This window comes from Papaver somniferum, chromosome 10 (assembly GCF_003573695.1).
Source record: "Papaver somniferum cultivar HN1 chromosome 10, ASM357369v1, whole genome shotgun sequence".
Classification (NCBI taxonomy): Eukaryota; Viridiplantae; Streptophyta; class Magnoliopsida; order Ranunculales; family Papaveraceae; genus Papaver; species Papaver somniferum.
The window spans coordinates 122,410,709-122,437,347 of record NC_039367.1 but is presented as its reverse complement, the minus strand read 5'-3'; the positions used below and the strand labels follow the sequence as shown (position 1 = coordinate 122,437,347).

At 40.8% G+C, this 26,639-nt stretch overlaps 2 protein-coding genes across 3 annotated transcripts; one reads left to right on the top strand and one right to left on the bottom strand.

The window, feature by feature from the left end:
- The first annotated feature begins 2,396 nt into the window (after positions 1 to 2,396).
- On the top strand, positions 2,397 to 2,882 carry LOC113316165. The gene has a single exon (XM_026564385.1). The coding sequence runs from the start codon at positions 2,397 to 2,399 to the stop codon at positions 2,880 to 2,882; it is 486 nt and encodes a 161-aa protein (XP_026420170.1).
- Positions 2,883 to 3,053: 171 nt separating this feature from the next.
- On the bottom strand, positions 3,054 to 25,290 carry LOC113319594 (calmodulin-like protein 11). Of its 2 annotated transcripts, XM_026567845.1 has the most exons (5): positions 25,215 to 25,290; positions 22,902 to 22,904; positions 10,541 to 10,698; positions 9,973 to 10,053; positions 3,054 to 3,188 (listed from the first exon to the last, which is right to left on the bottom strand). In XM_026567845.1, exons 1-5 carry the CDS (start codon positions 25,288 to 25,290, stop codon positions 3,054 to 3,056), a joined length of 453 nt encoding a protein of 150 aa, XP_026423630.1. The 2 variants fall into 2 exon arrangements, with proteins under 2 accessions (XP_026423630.1, XP_026423629.1); XM_026567844.1 differs by lacking the exon at positions 22,902 to 22,904.
- Between the last annotated feature and the right edge of the window lie 1,349 nt (positions 25,291 to 26,639).

Here is a 26,639-nt window from a genome sequence, read left to right as displayed (position 1 = left end):
GAAGGACACTCAACCTTGTGAATGGAGCTCCAAGATCAAGGTTCAATGAGATAACTAATTTTTGGTGATGTCGAGAGAAAGCACTATCTTTGTCCCTCCCTATGGTGTAACCGTATGATAGTGTTGCCTGCATGTTTTAGGATGATCTGTCAGGATCTTAATGAGTTCCATGGCTTTACTTAAAGCGGAGTGTGGCAGGACACTCTTAATGGACTCACCTATGTGGATGTTGGAAGTGGGGCCGCTTCCTATGAGAATTTGAGCTTTTTCTCTAGAGACATTCATTAAGTCCGGGATTTAGCCCACGGCCAAAACGGGCACAACGGCAAGAGCTTGGCAGCTTTCTTTTTCTTTGAGACATCAAAGTGTGGTTGTTATTTCTGAATTGCACTCACTGTTGACGGTTCAAGACATTGTGTTCACCGAAACAACAAGCAGTTCCGGTAACCTCTCACTATGTTAAGGTTCAATCTCTGGGACACCTTAGCCTAATATTGATGTATTATGTTTTCTCGTATTTCGTCGATATGTTTTATCATTCATGTGGGGGATTGTTAGAAAAAACGCTTTAAAATTACCAATTTTTCCATGGACTATGTTTTGATCCCTAGACCTATTGCCCATTGATTGTTTTTTCTTTTGAATAGATAAAACAATAGTCCCACATTGACTAAAATCTAAAGAGTTTTAGACATAAATACCATAGAGTTGGCTATAAGGGCATGGCCCTTGGGTCATTAGACTTTTGTGCTTGGGGGGGAGGCTTAGACTAGGGCAAGGTTGTCTTTCCCGTACGCGCGGTGCTTCGCACAGAAGCACGCACGCCGCCGCCGCCGTCCGTCCGGTCGGTCGGTCGGGCTCGGGCTCGGGCTCGGGTTCGGGTTCGGGTGTGGGTGTGGGTGTATTAGATCCTATCTTTTTGCTGAAATTTTTGGTACGTGTTTTCCACACAAGTAGAAGAATCTTTTCTTTGTCTGCACGTGTTTTGTCCTGACTTCTTTGTCTGAACGTGCTTGTCTTGGCTTCTTTGTCTGCACGAGTTTTGTCCTGACTTCTTTGTCTGAACGTGCTTGTCTTGGCTTCTTTGTTTGTACGTGTTTTGTCCTGGCTCCCTTGTATGTACGTATTTGGCTTGGCAGCAACACACTGCTCCATGCCTGACAAAACAACTTTTGTTGCACTATCTTTAACCCAACATAACCAGTTTTTTCTGTCATACGCATGGGTTTTCTTTCTTGTTTGTAACTACACAAACACTATATAAGAGAGTAGTTGTAATCTCAGAAAATATATACCACAGAGAAATATCTCTTCTACTCTCCCTCAGTTTTTCTGTAAACATCTCTTCTACTGTTTTAAGTTCTGCCAAGCTCTAAGGGTACCCTCATTGTATGCTACATTGAGGGGTACTAACTGTAGTTGTATCCTGAAGGTGACTCGCCAACTGCTGTAGCATCTCAGAGGAGTGGCAGGCGATATTGCCTTTAGGACAGCGTAGTTTACGTGCCTCTACATTTTCTGTGCAGCAACATCAGCAACATTATTTTGAGCTAAGTATCTTCTTCTCAGTTACTTTATTAGTAATATACCCAACAATTACTTCATGCTAAGTATCTGAGAGGGACTTCCTTTTGGAACGCTAACAAACCAAAAAAGTGGTCTTCCACTTGGTCTGCAATGCTCGATAGCAGGAAATATTTAAAGAATGGATGTTTGTGGGTTGTCGGAAACCGAGCTAATATTAAGGTATGGAGTGACCCTTGGATCCCAACTTTACCAGGCTATATTCCTCCCATTTCCTTGAACAATTCAGCTGCAGTTACTTTAGTAAAAGATTTGATGCAAAATGATTCTCCCACTTGGAATCAAGGCCTGATCCACCAGCTTTTCGAGCCATATGTTGCTGAACAAATTCTTGCAATCTCAATTTACTCTGGAACATCTGAAGATAAACTCGTATGGAGCTTCACATACCATGGTAACTTTACTGCCTCTTCATTTCAGAAAATGATGGTCGATCTCAATGGAGAATCTTCTTCATACAATGATACTTCTTTTCCCTGGCGAAAATTTTGGGACGTGAAATCCCTTGCTCCAAATATAAAGTCCTCTTTGGTTCTCCTATTACTTTCAGAACTCCAAGTGATGCGTCTTACAAGATAAGTGACTGTCTTACTCATTGGCTAAGCTTGAAGGATAACGATTATACATTCTGTCAAGGTGCTTGTTTGTTTTGGGCCCTATGGAAAGCCAGGAATCGTCTCTGTTTCGAAAAGGAAGTTCCAAACGTTCTCACAATTCTGAAGGATGCTTCTTATTGGTTTCATTTATACTATCAGCCAGCAGATAACCCGAGCATTTCGAATACCCATGGATAGCACTAACAATGCATATGAATGGACTGCTCCTCTGATGGATTCATAAAGATCAACGTGGATGCGACTTTTCATCTTGGAAAATCTGCTGCTGCAGTTGTTGCTAGGGATCATAAGGGAGACATTGTGGCAGTGGCTTCTACTATCCAGCGACAGTCAAAAACTCTTGCAGCTGAGGCCTCTGCATTCCTTCTTGCTTTAAACGTTGCCCAGCAGATGCAATTTCACAACTGTATTATAGAAGGTGATTCTCAGACAGTAGTGAAAGTGCTTAATGGAGAGTTGCATACTACTCCATGGAGAATCCTCATATTGTCAGAAGAACTGAAGAGTATTTCTCACTCTTTCAACTCAGTATCCTTCAAGTTTGTGAAGAGAAGAGCTAATGCAGTAGCTCATAATCTCGCTAAATATGCTGCGAAGCATAATGTCCAAGCTATATGGATACCTTCCCAAATCCCCCGTTATATAGTTTCCTGCTTGTCTGAAGCCCCTACGGCTAGTTAGGCTTCTGTTTCTCTTGTTTCTTTTTCCCTTTGGTTGGATTGTTTCCTCTACCAAAAAAAAAAAACTAAGGAAAGAAAAAACGAATTAAATTGAATTATTCATATATTTTGTTCCCACAAATTTCATCTTTATACCAAATAATCGAAATAATTTATAATTCAGATACACTAATTAAACAGCCATCATCATCCTGACGAATTCTTCATAATTAACTTGGCCATCGCCGTCTAAATCCGCTTCCCTAATCATCTGATCCACCTCTTCATCAGTTAATTTTTCTCCAAGATTGATCATAACGTGCCTCAACTACCAAAAAAAAAAATAAACAAACAGAAATTTAGTTAATCTTAGTTAAGACAGCTAATTCGCAGTTATAAACAAAAGCGTTAGCGGTCCGAGTTCCAAAATGCTAGTAATTAATATAATTACATAATCCAGCTAATATGCTCATTGTACGAGACAATGGGTACTTAGTGTTATCTATTAAAAATGCTTACACACGTTGGAACTTCAAAGTTTAAATTCCAATCGGGAAGCCGGTGAATACAGTGAGAAAGTTAAGAGATGGTACGAATATACTAAGTTGATCAGTACCAATTTCTTTTATCGACCAACAGAAGAAAAGAAGGCCATTATTGAGGCGTCACACTTCAATAGAGGGGTTTTATTTGGATTTTTAATGTCCAAAAAAGTAATTATGGGATATCTTAACACATATACAAAATGTCTAGCTTATCCTTTAACTAAAATAAAACTTAAAAATCGTAGAAGTGATTTTACGTCCAGGTTAGGGTTAATTCCAACCGTAAAATTTTATTTGCATGTAGTTTAACGTCCAGGTTTGGACTAGTTTCCAACCGTAAAAGCTCATTTTACGTCTAGGTTTCTTTTAATTCCAACCGTAAAATCCGATTTTACGTCCAGTTTTCTTTTAATTCCAACCATAGAAGTGATTTTACGTCTAGGTTTAGTTGAATTCCAACCGTAATTTTCAATTTTACGTCTAGGTTTAGTTGAATTCCAACCGTAATTTTCAATTTTACGTCTAGGTTTAGTTTACTAAATTTTCCTTTCGTCAACCTAGCCGTAAATTTCAATTTTACGTCCAGGTTCCTTTTAATTCCAACCATAGAAATTGATTTTACGTCCAGGTTTTGATTGATTCCAACCATAGAAATTGGTTTTACGTCCAGGTTTGGATCGATTCCAACCGTAGAAATTAATTATTATCTAGTTAAATTAAAATTAATTAAAGGATTATTCGGTCATTACAAAATTATTTGAGATAAGGGATTTTTTATATTACTTCTGGGTGACCCGTTTTTGTTCTATTAGGTGACGCCCCTCTAATGGAATGTGACGCCCCAATAATAGCCTTCAAAGAAAACTCGTTATGTTTCATCCGGTCATTTGGACTAACCAAATTAATCGTACGGGACGCGGTTTCTCCCTGTCTCATACCTAATGGATCACGTGACTCAAACTGTTCCTATGTATTTGTGTTTATGCATAATTACAACATTATTCAACCAACTTATATAATTAATGGTATTTGTATATGATTAATGTGGAACAAGGTAAAAGAAAGCAATACTAGATTGCTATAAGCAAGAAGAGAAGAGAATTCAAGCAAGAAGAGAAAGATAAGTTTTGTGTTTAATAATTTGATGGAGTAATAGATAGCTCTTACAAGACTTAATGTAGCCTTTATATAGGCTTGAAGAATAACTAAACTAGGAAACAGAAAACTAAAAGGAAATCTAAAAGAATCCTAAAAATAAGAAAGACTGAAACTAGGAAACCATGGAAGCCAAACCTCTAAGCGGAATCTTCTGGAATTGTAGTATGCCCTGCATCAGTCCCCCCTTCTAGAGTAAAGCTCGTCCTCGAGTTGTCCAAACAAACCAGAAGTTCATTGTCACCATGAAACGTAAAAATCTCTTGAACATTAAATGTGTTGGAGATATTCCAATCATTTGGTAGATCAATAACATAAGCATTATCATTGATCTTCTTTAAAACCTTTAAAGGACCATATTTCTTCATCTTGGTTTTGTTATAAGTACCCACTGGAAATCTCTTTTTTCTTAGATGTATCATCACGAGCTCCCCTTCCTTGAAGGTTTTAAACCTCTTTTGTTTATCAGCATCCTCTTTATATTTAGAATTGGACTTCTCCAGTTTAGATTTTACTTCATTATGTAATTCAGTTGCTTTGTCTACAAAAGAGTCGGCTGCAGTGTTTGTACTCTGTGTGGTGGGTAAGGATACCAAATCAAGAGTATGATTAGGTACTCTAGAGTACACAATCTCAAATGGAGTTTTCCCAGTAGAACGATTCACAGAAGTGTTGAAAACGAATTCCATATGTGGCAATAACACATCCCACTGCTTAATATTATCCAGGCACTTAGCTCTAATCAAATTACCAAGTGATCTATTAACAACCTCAGTCTGTCCATCAGTTTGCGGATGTGAAGTTGTGCTGAATTGTAGAACTGTGCCTAAGCGCATCCATAAACTTTTCCAGAAATAACTCAAAAATTTGGTATCTCTGTCAGAAGTGATAGACTTTGGAACCCCATGCAATCTTACTACTTCTTTAAAGAACAAAGAAGCAACATTAGAAGCGTCAGTTGATTTCTTACAAGCCACGAAGTAAGCCATTTTAGAGTAACGATCAACTACGACCATAACAGAATCATTACCTCTAGCAGTACGAGGTAAACCAAGTATAAAATCCATACTTATATCAACCCAAGGTGCATCAGGAACTGGTAAAGGAGTATACAACCCGGTATTTTGAATTGTACCCTTTGCTCTCTGACAGACCATGCATTTTTGTACGAACTTTTGTACATCACGCTTCAAAGATGGCCAGAAATATCTTTCTTCAATTAGGGCAATGGTTTTATCTCTCCCAAAATGACCACCAAGACCACTGCCATGTAATTCTCGCATAAGATGTAAACGTAAAGACCCTTGAGGAATACATAATCGATTCCCTTTAAAAAGAAAACCTTCTTGTATAAGAAAATCATCAACCCCATGAGTTTGAGAACTGCATTGATCCCATAGTTTGCCAAAATCTTCATCTTCTGGATAAATGTCTTTGATATAGTCAAATGCATACCTCTCATTACGAATTGTAGTTAATAGATGACTTCTTATACTTAAGGCATCAGCAACTTGATTCAATTTGCCACTTTTATGTCTCACGGAGAAAGTGTATTTGTTGAGTATGGAAAGCCATCGATCATGCATTCTGTTAACTTTAGCAGAAGTATTCAAAAACTTCAAAGCATGGTTGTCAGTGTTGACAACAAATTCCCTATGTATAATATAAGTATGCCACTGCTTAAGAGATTGAACAAGAGCCAGTAACTCTAATTCATATGTAGACCATTTCTTTTGTGCATCTGAATTCTTCTCACTGTAATATGCAATTGGATGACCCTCCTGTGATAATACTGCACCAATACCAACAACAGATGCATCACAATCTATTTCAAAAGGCTTGTTGAAATTCGGAAGTGCAAGAATTGGTGCCGTACAAAGCGTTTCTTTAAGAAGAATAAAGCTTTTATCCATTGCTTCCGTCCACTCAAACTTCTCCTTCTTGAGACAGTCAGTCAAAGGTGCAGAAATAGAGCTAAAGTTCTTCACAAATCTTCGATAGAAAGAAGCCAAACCATGAAAACTACGAACATCACGAATAGAAGTAGGAACTGGCCAATCTTCAATTGCTTGAACTTTAGAAGGATCGACATGAATACCATCAGTATAAATTACATATCCCAAAAATGTTACTGAAGAATCCATGAAGGTACACTTCTTCAAATTAACATATAAAGAGTTGTCAGCAAGAACTTGAAACACTTGTGAAAGATGTTGGAGGTGTTCTGGCTCACTGCGACTAAAAATTAGTATGTCATCAAAATAGACAATAACAAATTTACTGAGAAAGGGTTGGAGAACCTGATTCATAAGTCGCATAAAAGTACTAGGTGCATTAGATAACCCAAATGGCATGACCAGCCATTCATATAAACCTTCACGTGTCTTGAATGCTGTTTTCCACTCATCTCCACCTCGAATGCGTATTTGGTGGTAACCACTGCGTAAATCCAACTTAGTAAAAATAATAGAGCCCGACAGTAAATCAATCATATCATCAATACGCGGGATCGGAAATCTATAATGAATGGTGATGCGATTTAATGCTCTGCAATCGATACACATCCTCCATCCATTGTCTTTTTTACTAACCAAGAAGGCAGGACTGGCACAAGGACTGTTTCTAGGTCGTATCAAACCATTTGTAAGCAAATCATTTACCTGTCCCTGTAATATCTCATGCTCAACAGGACTCAAGCGATAGTGTGCTTGGTTTGGTAAAGAGGCTCCAGGAATAAAATCGATGCAGTGTTGAATATTCCGTAAAGGAGGTAATGCAGTTGGTAGTTCATCTGGAAATAAAACATTATATTGAAATAATAAGGGCTTCACCTTTGCAGGAAACTCAATCATAGGCTTAGAATCTTCATGGGAATGTAAAGAATGTTGTGGGTGCAAAGAACGAATAACAGTGGCTACGACAGCATCAGTATGCGCACAAGAGTTTGAAGTGGAATTGGATGGACTAAGAACCTTGGTTTTCCCATTATGAACAAAAGTGTAAGTATTCTCGAATCCATTGTGAACCGCGTGAAGATCGTATTGCCAAGGTCTGCCAAGAAGAAGATGGGTTGCCGTCATATTAATGACATCACATAGAACTGTGTCTTCATAACCCTCAAAAGAGAATGACACATAACACTGAAGAGTAATCTTCTGTGTGCTAGAGGCATTAACCCATCCTACAGTGTAAGGTTCTGGATGAGAAGTTACTGGTAGTTCAAGCTTCTTAACTACATGATCAACAATATAATTATCCACACTGCCACTATCAATTATCATCTTGCAGATTTTACCCCCAATATAACATCTGGATTTAAAGATACTGTGTCTCTGAGACTTGCATTGTTGAGTAAGAAATAATGGACGAATCATCCCAACAAACTCATCGTCATCACCAGGTGAGTCTTCATCTTCGAACTCATTAAGCGCACCAGTGATTTCATTAATGAACTGAGGTTCACCAATCAAAGCATTGAATTTCCGACAATCACTAGACGTGTGCCCCGATTGCTGGAATTTATTGCACTTATCTCCACGAAATTTTGCATAAGTATTAGTAGTTCTCTGTTGCGGTGGAAATTGTTGTTGCCTGTTATGAAACCGATTCCCTGTAGTAGGAGGAGTTGGTTGCAGAGAGTGAGACTGCTGACCCGGCTGAAGATCAACTGGATTGGCTAAGATAGGTGTAGCCATAGGTGGAGTATAAGGCACAATATGGATAGGTTGTCGATGTGATTGGCTAACATCATCATAAGGAGGCCTGGTAATAGTCAAAACAATATCTGGAGAAAAGTTTTGAGATGAATTGGTACCCCTGGAATTATTTTGATAACGCCCTTGTCTGGATGGATAAGTCCTAGAAGAACGAAGAAGGAGATTTTCTATCTTAATAGATTGCTGCACAGCTTCGACCATAGTAAAAACTGATTGAGTCATACCATTTTGTATTAATCTATTCAGTCCCTCAATGAATCTTGCAACTAACTGTTCTTCAGATTCTTTGAGTTGATTTCGTGCGACCAAATTATAAAAATCTGACACATATTCTTCAACAGTTCGTGCCCCCTGTTGAATGTTTTGTAATTTGATGAAAAGTTGTTGCATAAAGTCTCTAGGTAAGAACTTATCCCTGATCAAAGTTTTCATACGTTTCCAAGTACGTATTTTCGGTTTGTTAGCGTTTCTACGATCATCACAGATCTTATCCCACCAAGATGCAACTCCTCCTTTGAGTTTGTATGTCACAAGTTTGACCTTAGAATCTTCAGGGACTTCCATGAATTCGAAAAAAGCTTCTAACTCAAAGAACCAATCAGTTAGTTCTTCAATACGAAAATTTCCAGAGAAGTTGGGAATATCAACTTTTAGTTTATATTCTGGTAAAGAACTGTAAGGGTTGTGACCAGTTTTTAAACGTCGTTCTTCAATCCAATTCTTTTCTAGATCGTTCTCATGTTCATCTTCATCATCACTGTCAAGTGCAGGAGAAACTATCTTCTTCTTTGAATGACCTATGAAACCTTCATACGGTTTCTTAATGTTTAAAGTACGCAATACATCTTCAGGTACTTCATCATTCTGTAAAAACTGAAGTATATCTTCTTTAGTTTTTCCTTCTAAGTCTACAAGCTCAGGCATATCCAAATCTAGATTTATATGTTTTGCAACCTTCAAAAGTTGATTCTGCATGGTTTCAAGCTTGGTATCTCTTAACCCTAATTTGTCCTCCATGGACTTCTCAAGAGCTTCAGTAATGTTTTTTTGCCAAAATCTCGGTATGAGATTTGATGAGAGCTTCGATTGCTGCTAAAGTAACTGGTTGAGCAGTCATTTTTTTTTTTGTATACGAAAAGGAACTAAAAAAGGACTGAAAGGTGTTGCGGAAGCGATGTAAAGGATCAAGTTATAGGATGAAAACCTAAAACTAAGCGGTTGATACCAACTAATGTGGAACAAGGTAAAAGAAAGCAATACTAGATTGCTATAAGCAAGAAGAGAAGAGAATTCAAGCAAGAAGAGAAAGATAAGTTTTGTGTTTAATAATTTGATTGAGTAATAGATAGCTCTTACAAGACTTAATCTAGCCTTTATATAGGCTTGAAGAATAACTAAACTAGGAAACAGAAAATTAAAAGGAAATCTAAAAGAATCCTAAAAATAAGAAAGACTGAAACTAGGAAACCATGGAAACCAAACCTCTAAGCGGAATCTTCTGAAATTGTACTATGCCCTGCATCAATGATGATGATGATAAGGTTTAAGCTCCTCATAATGTCATCAGCAAGAAAGACATCAAATACCAGGGGATAAAGTTGGTGAGTAGTTATATCTAATCAATATTTCAATTTTAATACTAGATATATGAATACCTATAAAAATATGTACGTAGATTAAAATATGTAATATTCACCTCTGGAGCAGAAATGAATCCGTTTTGATCCTTGTCAAATACTTTAAAAGCTTCTTGCAGCTCTTCTTCAGCATCAGTCTCCTGTTATTTATAAATTAAATTAAAGATAAACAAAAATTATTTATGTTGTATATATTAATCCCCTCCTTTTCATTGGGTATAAATAAAAAATATATAAAAAACGATTCGTAGTATAACTTTTCAGTTAACGACATCAAAATTTTCGGAAAATTGGTTATTTGTCCAAATATTTTCAAATCACGGTTCAAATGGACGAGTAAATAATAGTTTGGGTGAAATGGCCAAAAAAAAAATAGTAAGGATGAAACTGGTTTCATCTTAGCTTAAATTTAAAAAATAGCAAGGATGAAACTGGATACATGCTGTGTAAATTAAAAATAAGAAAAAAATATTTGAAAATGGGCGCAATGAAACTGGTTACATCCTGCCTATTTTTACATTTTTGTCCATTTAAACAGTATCAAAATCTAACTGTCCATTTCACCCAGAAATTGTTGATTTTGATCTTTTTAACCAATTTTGTGCAAAATTTTTGGGTGGGGTTTACCTTCATTTTTCTTGCCATGAGACTTAAGAACTCTCCAAATTCAATAGTTCCATTTCCATCAACATCAACTTCTTTTATCATATCTTGAAGCTCTTCTTCAGTGGGGTTTTGATCAAGAGAACAGATAACCGTCGCTAATTCTTCAATGGTAATGCAACCTACATAAATCAAACCAATTCAGGGTCATTAATCATGAATATATCTCACCATATGCAAAACGAAATTCTGTAGAGCAGTATCTATGTAAATGAGTATCATTCTGTAGAACAGTATCTATGTAGATGATTATCAGACAATTGAGAAAGAGAGATGTTAAAGTACATAACCCATATATGCCATAAGTAACAAATATATCTAGTAGAACTGTTATAAGCATAGATGATATATATGTGATCCTCGTAACAAAACAGTTAAATATCCAAGGTTAATCCCAAACGAGTCTCAAACGATATGCAAAGAAGTAGTATAAAAGATACATGTCAATATCAAGACAGAATCCAAACAAACCTCATTAATTCAACAGGATAGAATTAAAAAGCAATCAAAAACACTAATGAGAGCCCGACTATAAGATTATTGTATGTACACCTTTCATCATCCACCACGTATACAGAAAGAGACACTTGGAAAGCATGCAAAACAAGATATCAAAACATGATAATAAGCATCTCATCAGAAAATGCCACCGGTCAGCAGATCTGACGGTCAGGGACAGAGGATCACAGAGGTATGATGGCTTAGAGGAGCACCAGATAATACCCCTTGGGTGTTAATACATCCAATCCCGAGGAAGATCCCAGATCAACGGCTGAGAGAAAGTTTGACTGACACAGATGTGACCAGACAAAGAAACACTTGTCTGACACGAGCAGACATCCATCTACCCGCATTAAATACCAAAGAGATATACACGTGTCAATCAGCTCGTGAAAGAGGCGAGGATAACCCTTCGTATTCAAGCTTAGGCCGCAGCATATGCCGAAGACCTCTGCGTAATGGGCACAAAGCACAAGAAGATAAGATTACAACGGCACCTCAGAAGTGGGACCCACGTTCCAACCCTATAAATACCCCTCTCCACTAAGATAGAAGGGGTCGACCGATCCAGAGAAAAGATAGGAGAATATAGGAGAGAGAAATAGGAAGAGTAAGTGATACCCCTACTTCCACAGACCTATGTGTACTTTAAAGTCATTTGACTATCTTTGTAATCATCCAATACATAGTGAAACACCAACCCCGTGGATGTAAGCCTTAGTGCCGAACCACGTAAATCTTTGTCTCATTTATATTTCAGCACTTTACATTCAGCATTGAACGTCATGTGCTTTACATTTATGTTTGATTCTCTGTTTACCCCTTTTATACGAACATTATTCATGATAATATTCGACTAGACAATGACAAGTCCGAAGGCTTAGAGTCAATGAGTCGATATAATCATCCCCTTTACATATACGATGTGCGATTTCAGAATTAGAATGTATGCGAATATTGTTTGTGAACACGTGGATGGCTTCGAGATTTATGTGTTCACAATCTGGCGCTAGAAACAGGGACTTTGTCCCGGTAAAAGATTTATCTTATCTTGTGATTTCACCTTAAACGCGCATTATGGTTGTGCCCTATTCTGGGTTCAGCGTGCTTTCAAAACCTTTTTTATTCTGGGTTCATGGTCTTCATTTTCACAAACACCATTTCAAAGCAGACAAATCCACGGCTATCTATCACATATTTGCACGTGAGGCGTTTTTCTTTTAAAACTAAGACTTAATAATCCAGATTCATGAGTTCTCGCTATGGATCTGCCTTTTCAAGAGTTTTCCTTTTCAAAAGTAGTCTGAAAACAAGGTCCTTGATTGTTTATTAGAGGATTTGTATTGCGAAAACTAGACCGATGGAGTCTTTATGTTTCTCTTTTATTAAGGCCCTTGGGAAGCTCATTTCCTTTTATTCCACAAATTTTGCGGATACGAATGGCACTAACCCGATCCTCGTGGATATCTTTGATTCTCTTTATTTATTCCCCTATGCAGAAAAAGACTAAAAATGGAAAAGATACTAGAGGCAGGAAAAACCAAAGCCTCATCAAAGGAGACACCGAGGATTACCCCGATCATGACCCGAAGCAAGCAGAAAGGAGACAAAGCTAAAACAGCTACTCAGAGGCAGGATGTTGCGGAAATCACCTCACCTATGAACACTAACTCCATTGCAGCCGCGGCTCTCAAAGCAGCAGCCATAAAGAACAACGCAACTGTTGCGGCCCTCCAGGCTACAGAAGCTAACAAGACTTTGGTTTCAAACCAAATACATCAACAAAGAGAAGGGGTGGAAGAATCTATGACACATCAACCCGCACATCCACCAGTCTTCGGAATGCCGTCAACCAACGGTCAGAATCAAACCATACCAGTGGTTTTAGTACCGCGGGTGGAAGCTCAACCGAGGGGACCAAACTTGGAGATACCAACAATTGAAGTTGATCCTCTACCACCCTTAATACACACAATAGACGAAGGGGGAACTATGGCCGTAGGGGTACAAGCCGGAACTCCCAATCAGGGATCAAACCAGTCCCACCGACTGATGGTAGAGCTCGAAGAATTGAAAAAGAGCCAGCAGGTCTACGCAGATGCCGTAGCTCTTCTGGCGAGAGAGAACCAAGACTTGAAAGATAGGATTGCCCAAAGCACGAAGACTAGCCAACAACTGGACGAAGCAAATTCTAAGGCACCAGATCCTAATCGAGACCGAAGAATCATCCTAGCAAACGCCGCTAGCGGAAGCAGTGCATCCGATCCGGAATATGCCGCCGAAGACTTATACTATTATGACAGTGAATTTCGAAGAAAGAAACGCTCAACTGAGCATGAGAACGTGGGACATTACCGCGTAATGGAAGAGCTGCGTGATGAGATGATGGCTGAGATCAGGCAGTTAAAATCCAGACAAGGCGGAGGAAGGCTTGAAGAGGTGATTAAAGAAGCTAACTCCACGCCCCTAACTCATCGCCTGGAAAATACCCCCATTCCGTTAAAGTGCCCTGTCCCAACTTTTGAATGCTATGACGGATCCAGTGATCCCGCGGCACATATCCGGTATTATGATCGTATCTTAGCACGATGGAGTCAAAACGACGCCGTCCTCTGTAGGTATTTCCCATCAAGTATGAAGGGGTCTGCTTTTTCTTGGTTTGACAACCTGCCGCCTGATTCCATCAACTCCTACGATCAACTCGCAGAGAAATTCTTGAGAACCTACATGTACAACAAAGCTGTCAACACCGGAATGGATAAACTTTTTTCTCTGGGAATTGGTTACAAGGAGAACACGAGGGAATACACCAACAGATGCACAAGATCTGCCAAGCCATCGGGAGTGTGGATCCCATAGTAAGCATCAACTGCTATAAGTGTGGATTAGACCGAATGAGTCCACTATTTGTTGAGATCCACGGAAGCGTACCTAAGACAGAAGGACATCTTCGAATAATTATTGAAAAGTATGCTCGTCTTGAAGAAATCCAGCGTGAGAACCCGAGGGCACAAACGCAGAGGTCTCACCGTACCAATTCCGCAGAACAAACCAGCGGGGCCAAAATAAATAGCTCAGTGGAACGACCGCATGAAGATAGGAAGGAACGAAGAGATGAACGACGAAAAGACGATCGAAAATTCGAAGATCAGGTTTACACGAAGCTCAATGCTAGCTACGCTCAGATCTTGCGAGAGATCAAAGTAAGGGAAAATTTGGAGTGGCCGTGGTCTAAGGGAAAACAGCCCCCAAGGACCGAGAAGTCTAAAGATTACTGTGAGTATCATTACTTCAATGGACACCAGACCGAGAAATGCAAAAACCTCAAAATAATGATCCAAAAATTGATTGATGCTGGCGAACTCAAGCAATACATACGAAAGGAAGTCACCGAGGACATATCCAAACGAACCAAGCAAGTCCAACTTGCAGAGGAAAACCGCACAATCAACACCATCTCGTGTTCCGAAGCCGCAGGGCCCTCACTTACAACGCAGATAGGAAAGAGGCTACGAAAGCAATTCGAAGACCACTGCGAATTATATAAGATTGATGGCGTAGAGGTGGACGAGCACGAAGAGTGGATGGACGCACCTATCATCTTCGATACTGAAGATATCGAAGAATATATGGAAGACCATAACGATCCCTTGGTCCTCACACTACCAGTGGTCGGATGTAACCTCAAAAAGATCCTCATCGACGGGGGAAGCTCAGTGAACGTTCTATTATACGACGCCTTCAAACGGATGAAGCTCCATGATGAACAGCTGATGACCTCTTATTACACCATCTACGGGTTCAACGGAGCGCCCACAAAGCCATTGGGAGACATCGTGTTGCAGGTGAACGCTGGGCCCATGAAAGTAAAAACACGATTCAGCGTGGTAGACGCCCCATCCCCCTATAACGCCATTATTGGACGAAAGTGGGTACATAAACTCAAGGGATGGCAGCAACTTACTACCAATATCTCAGGTTCCCTACACCCGAGGGAGTAATGGAAATCAAGGGAGATCGGGTCTCTGCAAAAGAGTGCCAGGCCACTCAGGATCGTATCAACAATGAACAGGAAGAGCAGCGAAAAACCCGAAGGATCAAAAATAAAGAAGCTGCGAAAGAAAAGTCCATAGACTTGTTCCTCAAGGAAACCGCAGGGAAGGGCTTGACAAAAGATGATAATGTCCTTAACACAGAGGCAAGTACTTCAGCAGCCAACGAAGGACAGAAACATACCAAATAGCAATTAAAGAACGTCCCAGTCCTTGGGGACCCGAAGCCGGTGTTCACACCAGTGGAGCCCGTAAAAGAAATCAACATAGGAACGGAAGAAAACCCGAAGATGATCAAAGTAGGGACCATAATGGATGAAGAAAGAGAAGATTCCTTAACCAAATTACTTAAAGAATACGCGGATGTATTCGCCTGGAAGTTAGGAGACATGCCGGGGATTGATCCAAAAATAATCCAACACGAGCTGCGCATCAAACCAGGCACGCCACCTTTCAGGCAGAAAATAAAAAAAGTTGCACCAGAGTATCATAAGGCAGTAGAAAAAGAACTTAGGAAACTACTAGAAGCAGGCTTCATCAAGGAAGTCAAATACCCTACATGGATCTCCAACATGGTCGTCGTTCCTAAGAAAAATGGAGGGGTTAGGATGTGCATCGACTTTACTAACCTCAACAAGGCATGTCCAAAAGACAGCTATCCCCTACCGAGCATAGATCAACTGGTTGAAGCAGTGGAAGGGTACGAAGAGCTGTCATTCATTGACGGATATTCTGGTTACAACCAAGTAGCCCTGGCAGAATAAGATCAACTACACACAACATTCTACACCCCGCATGGCCTTTATTGCTACACTAGAATTCCCTTTGGACTTCGAAACGCAGGGGCAACTTACCAGATAATGGTCGATGCTATCTTCAGGTCATGGATTGGTAGTACCCTAGAAGTCTACGTTGATGACATGCTCGTCAAAAGTAGGCTGCGCAAAGATCACCACCAGGACCTGAGAGATATTTTCGAAGCAATGAGGAAACATCACATGAAAGTAAATCCAGAAAAATGCACCTTCGGTGTCACCTCAGGGAAATTCCTCGGATATCTGGTAACAAAAAAGGGTATTGAGGTAGACCCCGCGAAGATTCAGGCCATAGTGGAAATGCCATCTCCGAAGAATTTAAAAGAAGTGCAAAAACTCAATGGGTCCTTAGCAGCCTTGGGCAGATTTATTGCCCGATCCTCGGACAAATGCAAACATTTTTTCAATATTCTCAAAAAAGGGAGTAAGTTTGAATGGACCGCAGAATGTGAAGAAGCATTCCAAAGAATCAAGGAATACCTGGATTCAATTCCAATCCTGCAGAAGCCTGATCCTGATGAGGTTTTGGCATTGTACATAGCAGCGACAGAAGACGCAGTTAGCGCAGTGTTGGTCAAAACCAATACGAAGATAGAACAGCCTATGTATTATGTCAGCAAGACCCTCAATTCTGCGGAAAGGAATTACACGGAGATCGAACAACTCATCCTGGCATTAGTATGGGCTACTCAAAAGCTGAGAACCTATTTCCTAACTCACTTCATCCGCGTCCCATGCAAAGCACCACTGGAAGCAGTCCTCAAAAGCGCGGGAAAAGTAGGTAGAATATCCAAGTGGAACACCCACCTAGACCAATTCAACATCATTCATGAAATTCAACATTCCCAAAAATCCCAAGTATTGGCGGATTTCTTAGCAGACCTCCCCCCTGGACAACGATGAAGAGATTAGGGGAATACCAGAAGCCGACGAGGAAAGCAAGGATCCAGTTGATGTCCTCGAACCCGCGAGTCAAAGATAATGGGAAGTCTTCGTTGATGGTTCCAAAAATAAGGAAGCGGCAAGAATAGGCATTGTCATCACCACCCCAACTGGAGAAAGGATCGTACAGGCACTCAGGTTAGAATTCAAAGAGAATACTAACAACATCGTCGAATACGAGGCAGTCGTACATGCCCTCCGCTTGATAATAGAGATGGGGGTAACTGATGTAAGACTGACAAGTGATTCGCACCTTGTCATACGGCAAATAGGGCTCGAATACAATGTGTACGACGACACCCTCTCAGCTTACATGGCATTGGTCCAAACATTGGCATCACAAATTCCGAACATCAAGTTCCGGCATTTATGTAGAAGGGATCTCAGGCACGCGGATACCCTATCATATATATCATCCATGCTGAAGGACAAGAGTATCGAAGCTATCAAAATAACAAGGGTATACGAGCCTTCGATTGCATCACAATTTTCCTTTGCTACAAATCAAGATACAGTGGAAGAAAATATCGAAGATCAGGTGGGAGAAGACATTCGTAACGATTTTGACGAAGAAGATATCCTGTCAAGAGAAAATCAATACGAAGATTTCAACAACGAAGATGATTGGAGAATGATGATCCATGCGTTTCTCAAGGATGGAACCTTACCCGCGGATCATAAACAAACCAGGAAAATACTCTCCAAAGTAGGAAGATATGATCTTCGGGATGGGGTCCTGTACAAGAAATCTTTCCTCGGACCGTTACTACGTTTATTATCCAGGAAAGAGGGGCATCGAATTCTAAACGACATCCATTATGGTGACGCAGGGAATCATAGCGACATGAGATCACTAGCCGACAAAGCAAAAATGCAAGGATATTACTGGCCCACAATGATACAAGATGCTGCAAGAATGTCCCGACGATGTGAAGAATGTCAGCGTTTCGCTAAAAAGATACACGCACCAGCAACAACGTTGAATTCTGTGGATAGTCCGTGGCCATTTTCAAAATGGGGCATAGATATCGTTGGGCCTTTCATCGAAGGATCAGGGAAAAGACGATTTTTGATAGTAGCCACGGACTACTTCAGTAAATGGGTGGAAGCCAAAGCCTTATCCAGGATCAGAGATGTGGACGTGTTTACTTTCATATTCCAAAACATTATTTGCAGGTTCGGCATACCAGCGGAAATCGTGTCCGATAATAGTAAACAATTACATAGGAAAAACATAGACATGCTCTTCGACACTTTCAAAATAAGGAAAAACAAGTCCACCCCCATATACCCTCAAAGAAACGGAAAAGCGGAAGCTACTAACAATACCCTCGCCCTTATCCTCAAAAAGCAATTAGACGAACACAAGGGGCGATGGTGTGAACAGCTACACAATGTATTATGGGCATACAGGACAACACGAAGATCTGCCACTGGGGAGTCCCCATTTCTCCTCACTTATGGAGCTGAAGCAGTCATCCCAACAGAGATCCTCATGCCAACCACAAAGACCGAAGCATGGGAGAAAAATCTCAGAACATACATGATGTTAGAGAGACTGGACGACCTGGAAGAAAGGAGGGAAGCAGCATTTCAAAAGATGGAAAATTATCAACGGAGATTAGCGAGAGAGTACACAAAAAGGTTAAGCTTCGAAATTTTGTAGAAGGGCAGTATGTGCTAAGAACAATCCCGCAGTATCAACGAGAGAAGAAATGGGGAAAGTTAGCACCTACATGGGGAGGACCTTTTATAATACACGACATTTCGGGAAACGGTTCCTATTATCTTCGCAATCTGAAAGGCGAGGTCCTCCGGCACCCTTGGAATGCTAAATGGCTCAAACCGTACTACCCATAGGAGCAGCGCAGCTTTGCATCTGCGTGAAGAATACCAGAAGAAGAAGGCAGCGTAACCGCTTTACATGTTTCGATCTCTGGACGAGGAGTAGCAGGCCTCAACCTATCAATCAAACAAACTTTTTGGGAAATCTTCAAGCAAACGAAATGGTCAAAAGGCCCGCTGGGTGAACGCATGTACATTACATAATAAATTAACAATATTTGGGAAAGTAGTTAATCTACAATCTCTCAGGGCTCCCCTATCATCTATGAATGTAAGACCAGGGGGAAGGCACCCAGCAGAAAAAGATACCCAACCAATTTTAAGGCAGCGGGTCGACGGAATGGGTGCATGTAAATATTCCAAATAAGCATCCCATATCCTAGAACGCTGCCTCGGCCCCCACCGTTTGGGAATCCTCTGGCCCAGGATTCGCCAGCGGGGTGACAAGTCTCAAGAGGATCACGAAGGTATTTACCTTCGGTGTCGCACCCAAACACTCTCAACTTTTTACAAGTTATTTTTAGTTTAACACTTCACAATACTTAAAATAAAAATGAATTGATAACGCAGGTATGCCAAAAGGATGATCCATTTCATAAAGAGTTGATTACAAGTTCAGCAAATAAGATAAAGCAGGAAACACATCAAAAAATGATCCGAAATTATATAATCAACAAGGATCAACTTTCTATGACTAATAAAATAAATCTATTTGGACGATACAGATCCATCAACAGGGTTGTCTCTGCGAGATGAAGGTACGCTACCACCTGAAGAAGGCCCAGAAGAACCAGGAAAGGGCGCGGGAAGGGGACGACGCGGATAATTCTTGACAAGACCATGTTCGACTTTAAGATCAAGTTCAATCTTATCTAGAACTTTGTTAGTCTCTTCATCCAACTAACATCGAGATTTATAAGTGATAACAGCGGTCCGCTGGTTGGCCTGAGACAGGAATGCAGATAGGCGTTCCGCCTCTTTGGAGGAAATCTCCGCTGCTTCCTCACGAGACGCGTCCAAACCTTTGAAATAGTTGGCTTGTCCTTCCTGCTTCACTAAGGCAGATTGAGTTTTTTTAAGCTCATCATTTGCTGCGTGAAGCTGTCCCTCGAGTGCTGAAAACAAGAAATACCAAGGGGTTAAAACGAAGAAATAACAGAATCACACTCGATAAAACGAGGTTATACCTTCGACATTAGCCGAAGCCTCTTCATACTCATTAACAACTGCGTCCCGAGCCTCATCAAGAAAGTCATATTCGTCGGATAGTTTCTTATAATCCGTTTGAAGGTTCGTAAGAGCAAATTGACTCGCGTCTAAGTCTACCTGCTTCATTAAATCCAAGTGACGAAGATGGTTTACTTCGTCATTCATCTCCCCCATCCTTTTATGGAGTCGATACACATTCACTTCAAGATCTCTTTCAGATTCCACTTGGCGAGCAACATCAGCTCGAGACGTTGCTAGGGCTTTACTAAGAGCACCAACCTCAGCCCTAGCATTATCTCTTTCCTAGGAAAGATGCAGCATACTATCCCTAACCCCGGGGCCTAAGAAAGAACGAGCCTGTTGTAACTCTCCTTCCAAAAAGCGCACTCTATCCTCTAAGTCCGAAGCATGTCCTCGAGTATCACGCAGGTTGTCACGCGTCAATAGCAGCGTATCATTAAACAGACGACGGTCATGATTGTACTTATTTTGCATATCAACCATCAGTGTTCGCTTTTCACGCCACTCAGCTGTTAAGGCGTTGTGCTCATCAGCACGAGCATTCCACTTTACGACTTCGCTTTTCAACTTACCCACCAACTCTGCAATGAGGGATTTCTGTCGTTCCCTTTCTTTCCGATGCCATATGAGCTCGGGGACTCCACCCACTGAAGATAGGGTGGGGAGACTGAGATAGAACACCAAAGTACAAATAGGGAATCACGAGGAGTAAAAGACCAATAAAAAATACGAACCTGTGAGGGACGATACATTTCTGCGAGCTTGCTCCAATTCGTTGCGGACTATAGCAAGTTCCGAACGGAGACTCTCCTCGGCATTACCCAGCCGCTCCTTTTCCTTCAGGTGACCCTTCAGTTCACTTATTTCCATCTCGTCCGCAGATAGTTCTTCTTCTCTATGACGAAGCTTAGCCTCCAACTTTAAAGACTTTGCTTTAAAGAATTGGTATAGAATATGGTTACATTGTTCGCTCCTCATCATCTATGTCACAAACGACAAACATTATTATACCCAAGGGATCGGATATCGCGAAGAATACAATGTTCGTATATCATGAGGGAGTCAGTACAAGGATTTACCTCTAAGACACGCTGCTGGGGAAAACCGTATTGGTACCCATCAGCTATGGACATCATATCAGCAACAAAGGAGGGAGGGTCAACCACTAGGTTAGCTTCTAAAGCTCTCAGATTCTTCTCCCACATCTCAGAAACGCGGACTTCATAAGACACTTGCATCATCTGACGAGTATAAGCGTCAGAATTCTTCTCACCAGGGACCATTGGGGCAGGGTTGGGGACGAACATCAGATTTTTCTTCTTAAGCCAAGCCAAAATGGCATCTTCGCCTTCGGGCATTAGCGAGTAAGGGAAATCCTATGAAGGAGATTCAACCGCAGACTTCCCTTTGACTGTTCTTCCCTCACTCGCGCAAGTCTCGACATCACCAGCCTTAGCATGACCACCGGCGTTTTCAGCCTGCTGACCGGTGGCATCTTGTTTACCAATATCCCCAAGCACATCCCAATCGTCATTTGGGGAAATCAATGAGAAGTCTTCGGCAAGACCCATGGCAGCATTCACATCAAAGGATTCCCCCGCGGAATATATCCTACCAAAAGAAAATTCAGGGGAAATAACGGGCAGAGTACCCACACCAACAATATTATCGCCAACAGGGGCAGATCCACCCCCGCCAGTACCACCAATGGTAATATTACCCTTAGACTCACCATCACCACCCGCGGCAATTTCTTATTCACCATCACCACCCGCGGCAACTTCTTCTTCACCATTACCACCTTCGTCATCAGGGTGAGAAGTATCGGTACGCTCTTCTCCATCGGACATTTCTTCATCCTCAGCATACCCTTCGTTTATAGGAGTCGTAACCTCCTCATAAACCTCAGCCTCACCGGTAACCACAGTAGAAGATTGTTTGGGTCCAAGTTTCTTCTTCTTCGACACCTACAAACCAGTACACATCCCCACAAAGGCTCATTTTTTTCCCTCACTTCAAAAATGAAAATTATTTCAAGCAAGGAAAAAGGGGCAAATAGAATAGAGAATATAAGAAGAAACTATACCTTGGCAGCAGCAGCACTCTTCGGTGGATGGGTAGCACCAGAACCCTCCTCCTCATCTCCATCAACGACATCAAGAGCGTAAGGAAAATTCATGCCTGCGAAATTCGGACGCCAAGGACAGAAATCTCCATAACGAGCAGGAGGAGTTTCACGAGGCTTGCTGTTTTCAGAAGGACACCAACCGCGCGGACCAGGAATCCAACCATAAGCCCAAGGACAAACTACCTCAATAACAGTAGCATGCCATTCATAATCATGGTCAGGCTTAATCCTTTCACGAGCAGGAAAGAGTTTTCGTTTAGCAGATCCCTCAGTACCAGGAACATACTTCAGCTTGGCATCACTCACCTCACTCAAAAGACGAATTTCACCACGAGGAGCAGCAATGTTACGAGGACTAACACTCCACAGCTTACGGTTTCTACTGTTGACATAATCCCCAAAGGAGCTGTTAAAATTCTGAGGAGTGTACCACTCTCTCTCAGCAGGATTTGGAACATAGCAGGTCATCATAGTCTCTCCCTTGCTTCGCAGGTAACATTCCTTCAGTGCACGAAGATAATTCCCAGATAGTTGTGACACGGAATGATTATGAGTGTTTGTGGAAGAGCCTTCGCGACTAGCCAGCACGTCATAATAAAAGGAGTCACCCGACTTATATAGGGGCAACATGAGACCCGCCTCGAAGGCTCCAACAGTAGTCAATAGATGAAACTCGTCAAACTGATACTTAGCAAGGAGCTTGTAAGTGATATCATCGTCAGGGGCATAGAAGCGACCCTCAAAAGCTTGAAGCTCATGTTTTTCCTTGAACATCTCAAGATCAATATGCTTGAAAGTGACCTTCTTCTTACCAACTGAAATGTTGCGTATCACGGGGACAGTTTCTTCTTCGTCTTCGGAATCAGAAGTAGGACTCAATTCCGAAGCTTTCCTTTTAGAAGGAAGATTTTTAGACGGATCAGCTCTCGACATAGTACCCTTGGAGTACTTCCCTTTGAAAGAAACCGTGGGAGGAGGCGGCAAAGATTTCTGCGGAGGCACTGAAGGAGGAGCCATAGAACGAAGGGGCGGAACATCCAATGTTTCATTACGAGGATGAGGAGCCCGCGTACTCCTAGAGTCATCACGAGGGGGAGACTGCGTACTCCTACAATCTTCACGAGGACGAGAAGGGGCACGGTTAACAGCATACCTAAACCCAGAAGGACCCTTCGGCACATCCTCTTTCTTAGTAGGCACAACCTTCGCACCATAGGAAGATGAAACCATATGACCCCGAGGATCCGATTGCGAAGACTTGTAAGGACCTTCCCCAAGTGGAGATCTGTCAGAATCTCGACGCGGAGGGGATCTTGGCGGACTAGACGGCGGGGTTTGGTAAGGAGCCCGCGGACGATCAGACATATCTACAAGGAAACACAAAAACAGTTTAGAGAAGAATACGAGGAGATCACTAAAGATCAAAAAACCCATAATTGATGGTTCATCCGGATAAACATTAAAAACCCTAAGAACTAAAAATAACCAGAAATACTCCATCAAACTCCAGGGATAATACTTAGATACAAACTCACAGAATTTGTAACAAATAACAGAGGCAAGCATATATGCTTCGACATGTGTGTTCTTCATCACAAAGCCAAGAATACAGCAGCAGGAAATAAACGGGTAGATACATAAATAAATCAATGATGAGCAGCTAATGAAAAACCCCATACCTTTATATAAGAGGACGACAAGCACCAACCACAGTCGAAGAAAGGAGGATCGGAGATATCAAAAGCTAGTTGTCTGCGATACAGGGGCAACAACAGTCGAGAGCGAAAGAGGCAGAAAATTGAATGATGTTATCTTCTTCACAAGAATGACGATAATAAATGACTAAAGAACAAGAATAGAAAACAAAGAAAGGATGAATACTGACAAGAAGAGGATGAACAATGACAAGAAGAGGATAAAAGTTTTTTTTTCCACATTCTCTTTCCTATTTATAAAGCTAGAGAAGACAATAACTGTCCCTCGTACCAAGGATCAGTTATGGGGAAAGTTAATGCAAAGTGGGGAACGTGCCTGTATTTATAGGGGAAGTTATTTCAGGAGAGATAAAACATGTAGGACGACTTTTCTTCTTCTAAATTGCAAAATGCGCCCAAGTCAGAAGAAGAGGGGCAAATTGTATGTACACCTTTCATCATCCACCACGTGTACAGAAAGAGACACGTGGAAGGCATGCAAAACAAGATATCAAAACATAATAACAAGCATCTCATCATAAGATGCCACCGGTCAGCAGATCTGACGGTCAGGGATAGAGGATCACAGAGGTATGATGGCTTAGAGGAGCACCAGATAATATCCCTTGGGTGTTAATACAACCAATCCCGAGGAAGATCCCAGATCAACGGCTGAGAGGAAGTTTGACTGACACAGATGTGACCAGACAAAGAGACACTTGTATGACACGAGCAGACATCCATCTACCCGCATTAAATACCAAAGAGATATACACGTGTCAATCAGCTCGTGGAAGAGGTGAGGATAACCCTTCGTATTCAAGCTTAGGCCGCAGCATATGCCGAAGACCTCTGCGTAATGGGCACAAATCACAAGAAGATAAGATTACAACGGCACCTCAGGAGTGGGACCCACGTTCCAACCCTATAAATACCCCTCTCCACTAAGAGATAAGGGGTCGACCGATCCAGAGAAAAGATAAGAGAATATAGGAGAGAGAAATAGGAAGAGTAAGTGATCCCCCTACTTCCACAGACCTATGTGTACTCTAAAGTAATTTGACTATCTTTGTAATCATCCAATACATAGTGAAACACCAACCCCGTGGATGTAGGCCTTAGTGCCGAACCACGTAAATCTTTGTCTCATTTATATTTCAGCACTTTACATTCAGCATTGAACGTCATGTGCTTTACATTTATGTTTGATTCTCTGTTTACCCCTTTTATACGAACATTATTCATGATAATATTCGACTACACAATGACAAGCCCGAAGGCTTAGAGTCAATGAATCGATATAATCATCCCCTTTACATATACGATGTGCGATTTCATAATTAGAATGTATGCGAATATTGTTTGTGAACACGTGGATGGCTTCGAGATTTATGTGTTCACAGTTATCTTGAAACTGAAAGTAGTACATACCATCTCCATCTTTGTCAAAAAGACAAAAAGCTTCCTGAAACTCTACAATCTGATCTTGAGTCAAGGATTCTGCCATGGGATATCAGTAGTTATCAGTAATAGAACTGGTAGTTATTGAGTAAAACTGTAGTCTCTAGGAGAAATAAGAGAGAAAAGGAGAAAGGAAGGAAAAGAGACGGAACAAAGAAAGAAGAAGGAAAGAGCCTAAAGAAACAGTTCTCAGCTCTCAATCTTCGTGGGTCTCTCTTTATGTAGAGATTTTTTTCTCGTATTGAAAGAGTAAGAAAAAGGAAAAAGATATTTTCATCTTTTATCTTTATTTTTTTTGTAAATTATTGTATAAAAAGTATTTTTATAAGAAACTATCTGGAAGCCTAGCAACAAGCTGAGCTCCAACAACGTACTACATTAGTTGAACAAGTTGTCGTGCTAGCCTACCAGCGAGCCTCATAAAGATGAGGAACAGGTTGTCGTGCTAGCCTACCAGCGAGCCTCATGAGGATGAAGAACCGACCAACACATTCGAAGCGGATAGGGCCGGGGATGATTATATCGCAAGGGGGCAAGCTTCTACCTTCCATGTCATATGCCGCATCTGCGGGATTGGGTCATTGGGAACTCGAACCTGGAACTTCTGGAACGCATGAAATTTTTGGGAAACGGGGATGACCAGCTGAGCTAACTACCCATTTTTTTATCTTAATTATATTAATTTCTATAATTTCCGATTGATGTGTGTTTATTTTTATTTCTACAATCAGATCCGAGCAAGGATTTCTTTGCAGATATTTAAGCTATTGTATTAATGACTTTTCATCATAGTCATGCTTATCTAGAATACTCGATTAGAGATTATGAGTTTTCTCATGGGCCTAAGTGGCAAGGGGATTTCTTCTCTTTGATCACAAATTTATTCGTTCATCAATATGTGAGTGGTGCGATTTACAACAATCAGTCGGTGGCGGTTCCAACTTTTAGCGCACATCTTCAACTTTTCAATGAAAAATAAGATCATAAATCTCTTCTACTCTTTTATTCGATTAATAAAATTTTCCTCTTATGCCCTCCTCTCTCTGTTTTATTTTTCTTTTCATATGATTAATAAAATCACACTATGAGGTTTCGTCTAAAATTCATAATACACAAACTTGGTAGATTTTGTTTGGCTTTTATTAATTTAATTTATTTATTTTGAAGATCATAAATATATATTAAAAATTATCCAATATGGCTAGTATATAAGTTGGTGCATTTAAAATAGTGGAGACATCGAACACAAGTTTTGTTTTACCTTCTGACGTAATATTTAATTTCCAATTGAAAGTACATCGATAATATTTAACTTCCTTGGTTATAGCATGTAGTGTTTTGTTCTCTGACTTAGGAATGAAAATGAAACTCAAAACATTCATGGATTGCCCTATT

Bases quoted from the DNA above. Each gene is read 5' to 3' on its own strand.
- LOC113316165 (XM_026564385.1), top strand. From the start codon at position 2,397: ATGGACTGCTCCTCTGATGGATTCATAAAGATCAACGTGGATGCGACT.
- LOC113319594 (XM_026567845.1), bottom strand. From the start codon at position 25,290: ATGGCAGAATCCTTGACTCAAGATCAGATTGTAGAGTTTCAGGAAGCT. The intron at 10,054-10,540 runs GTAAACCCCACC...TATAAATAACAG, and splicing joins TCATGGCAAGAAAAATGAAG to GAGACTGATGCTGAAGAAGA. The intron at 3,189-9,972 runs GTGAATATTACA...TTTTTTTGGTAG, and splicing joins GATTCATTTCTGCTCCAGAG to TTGAGGCACGTTATGATCAA.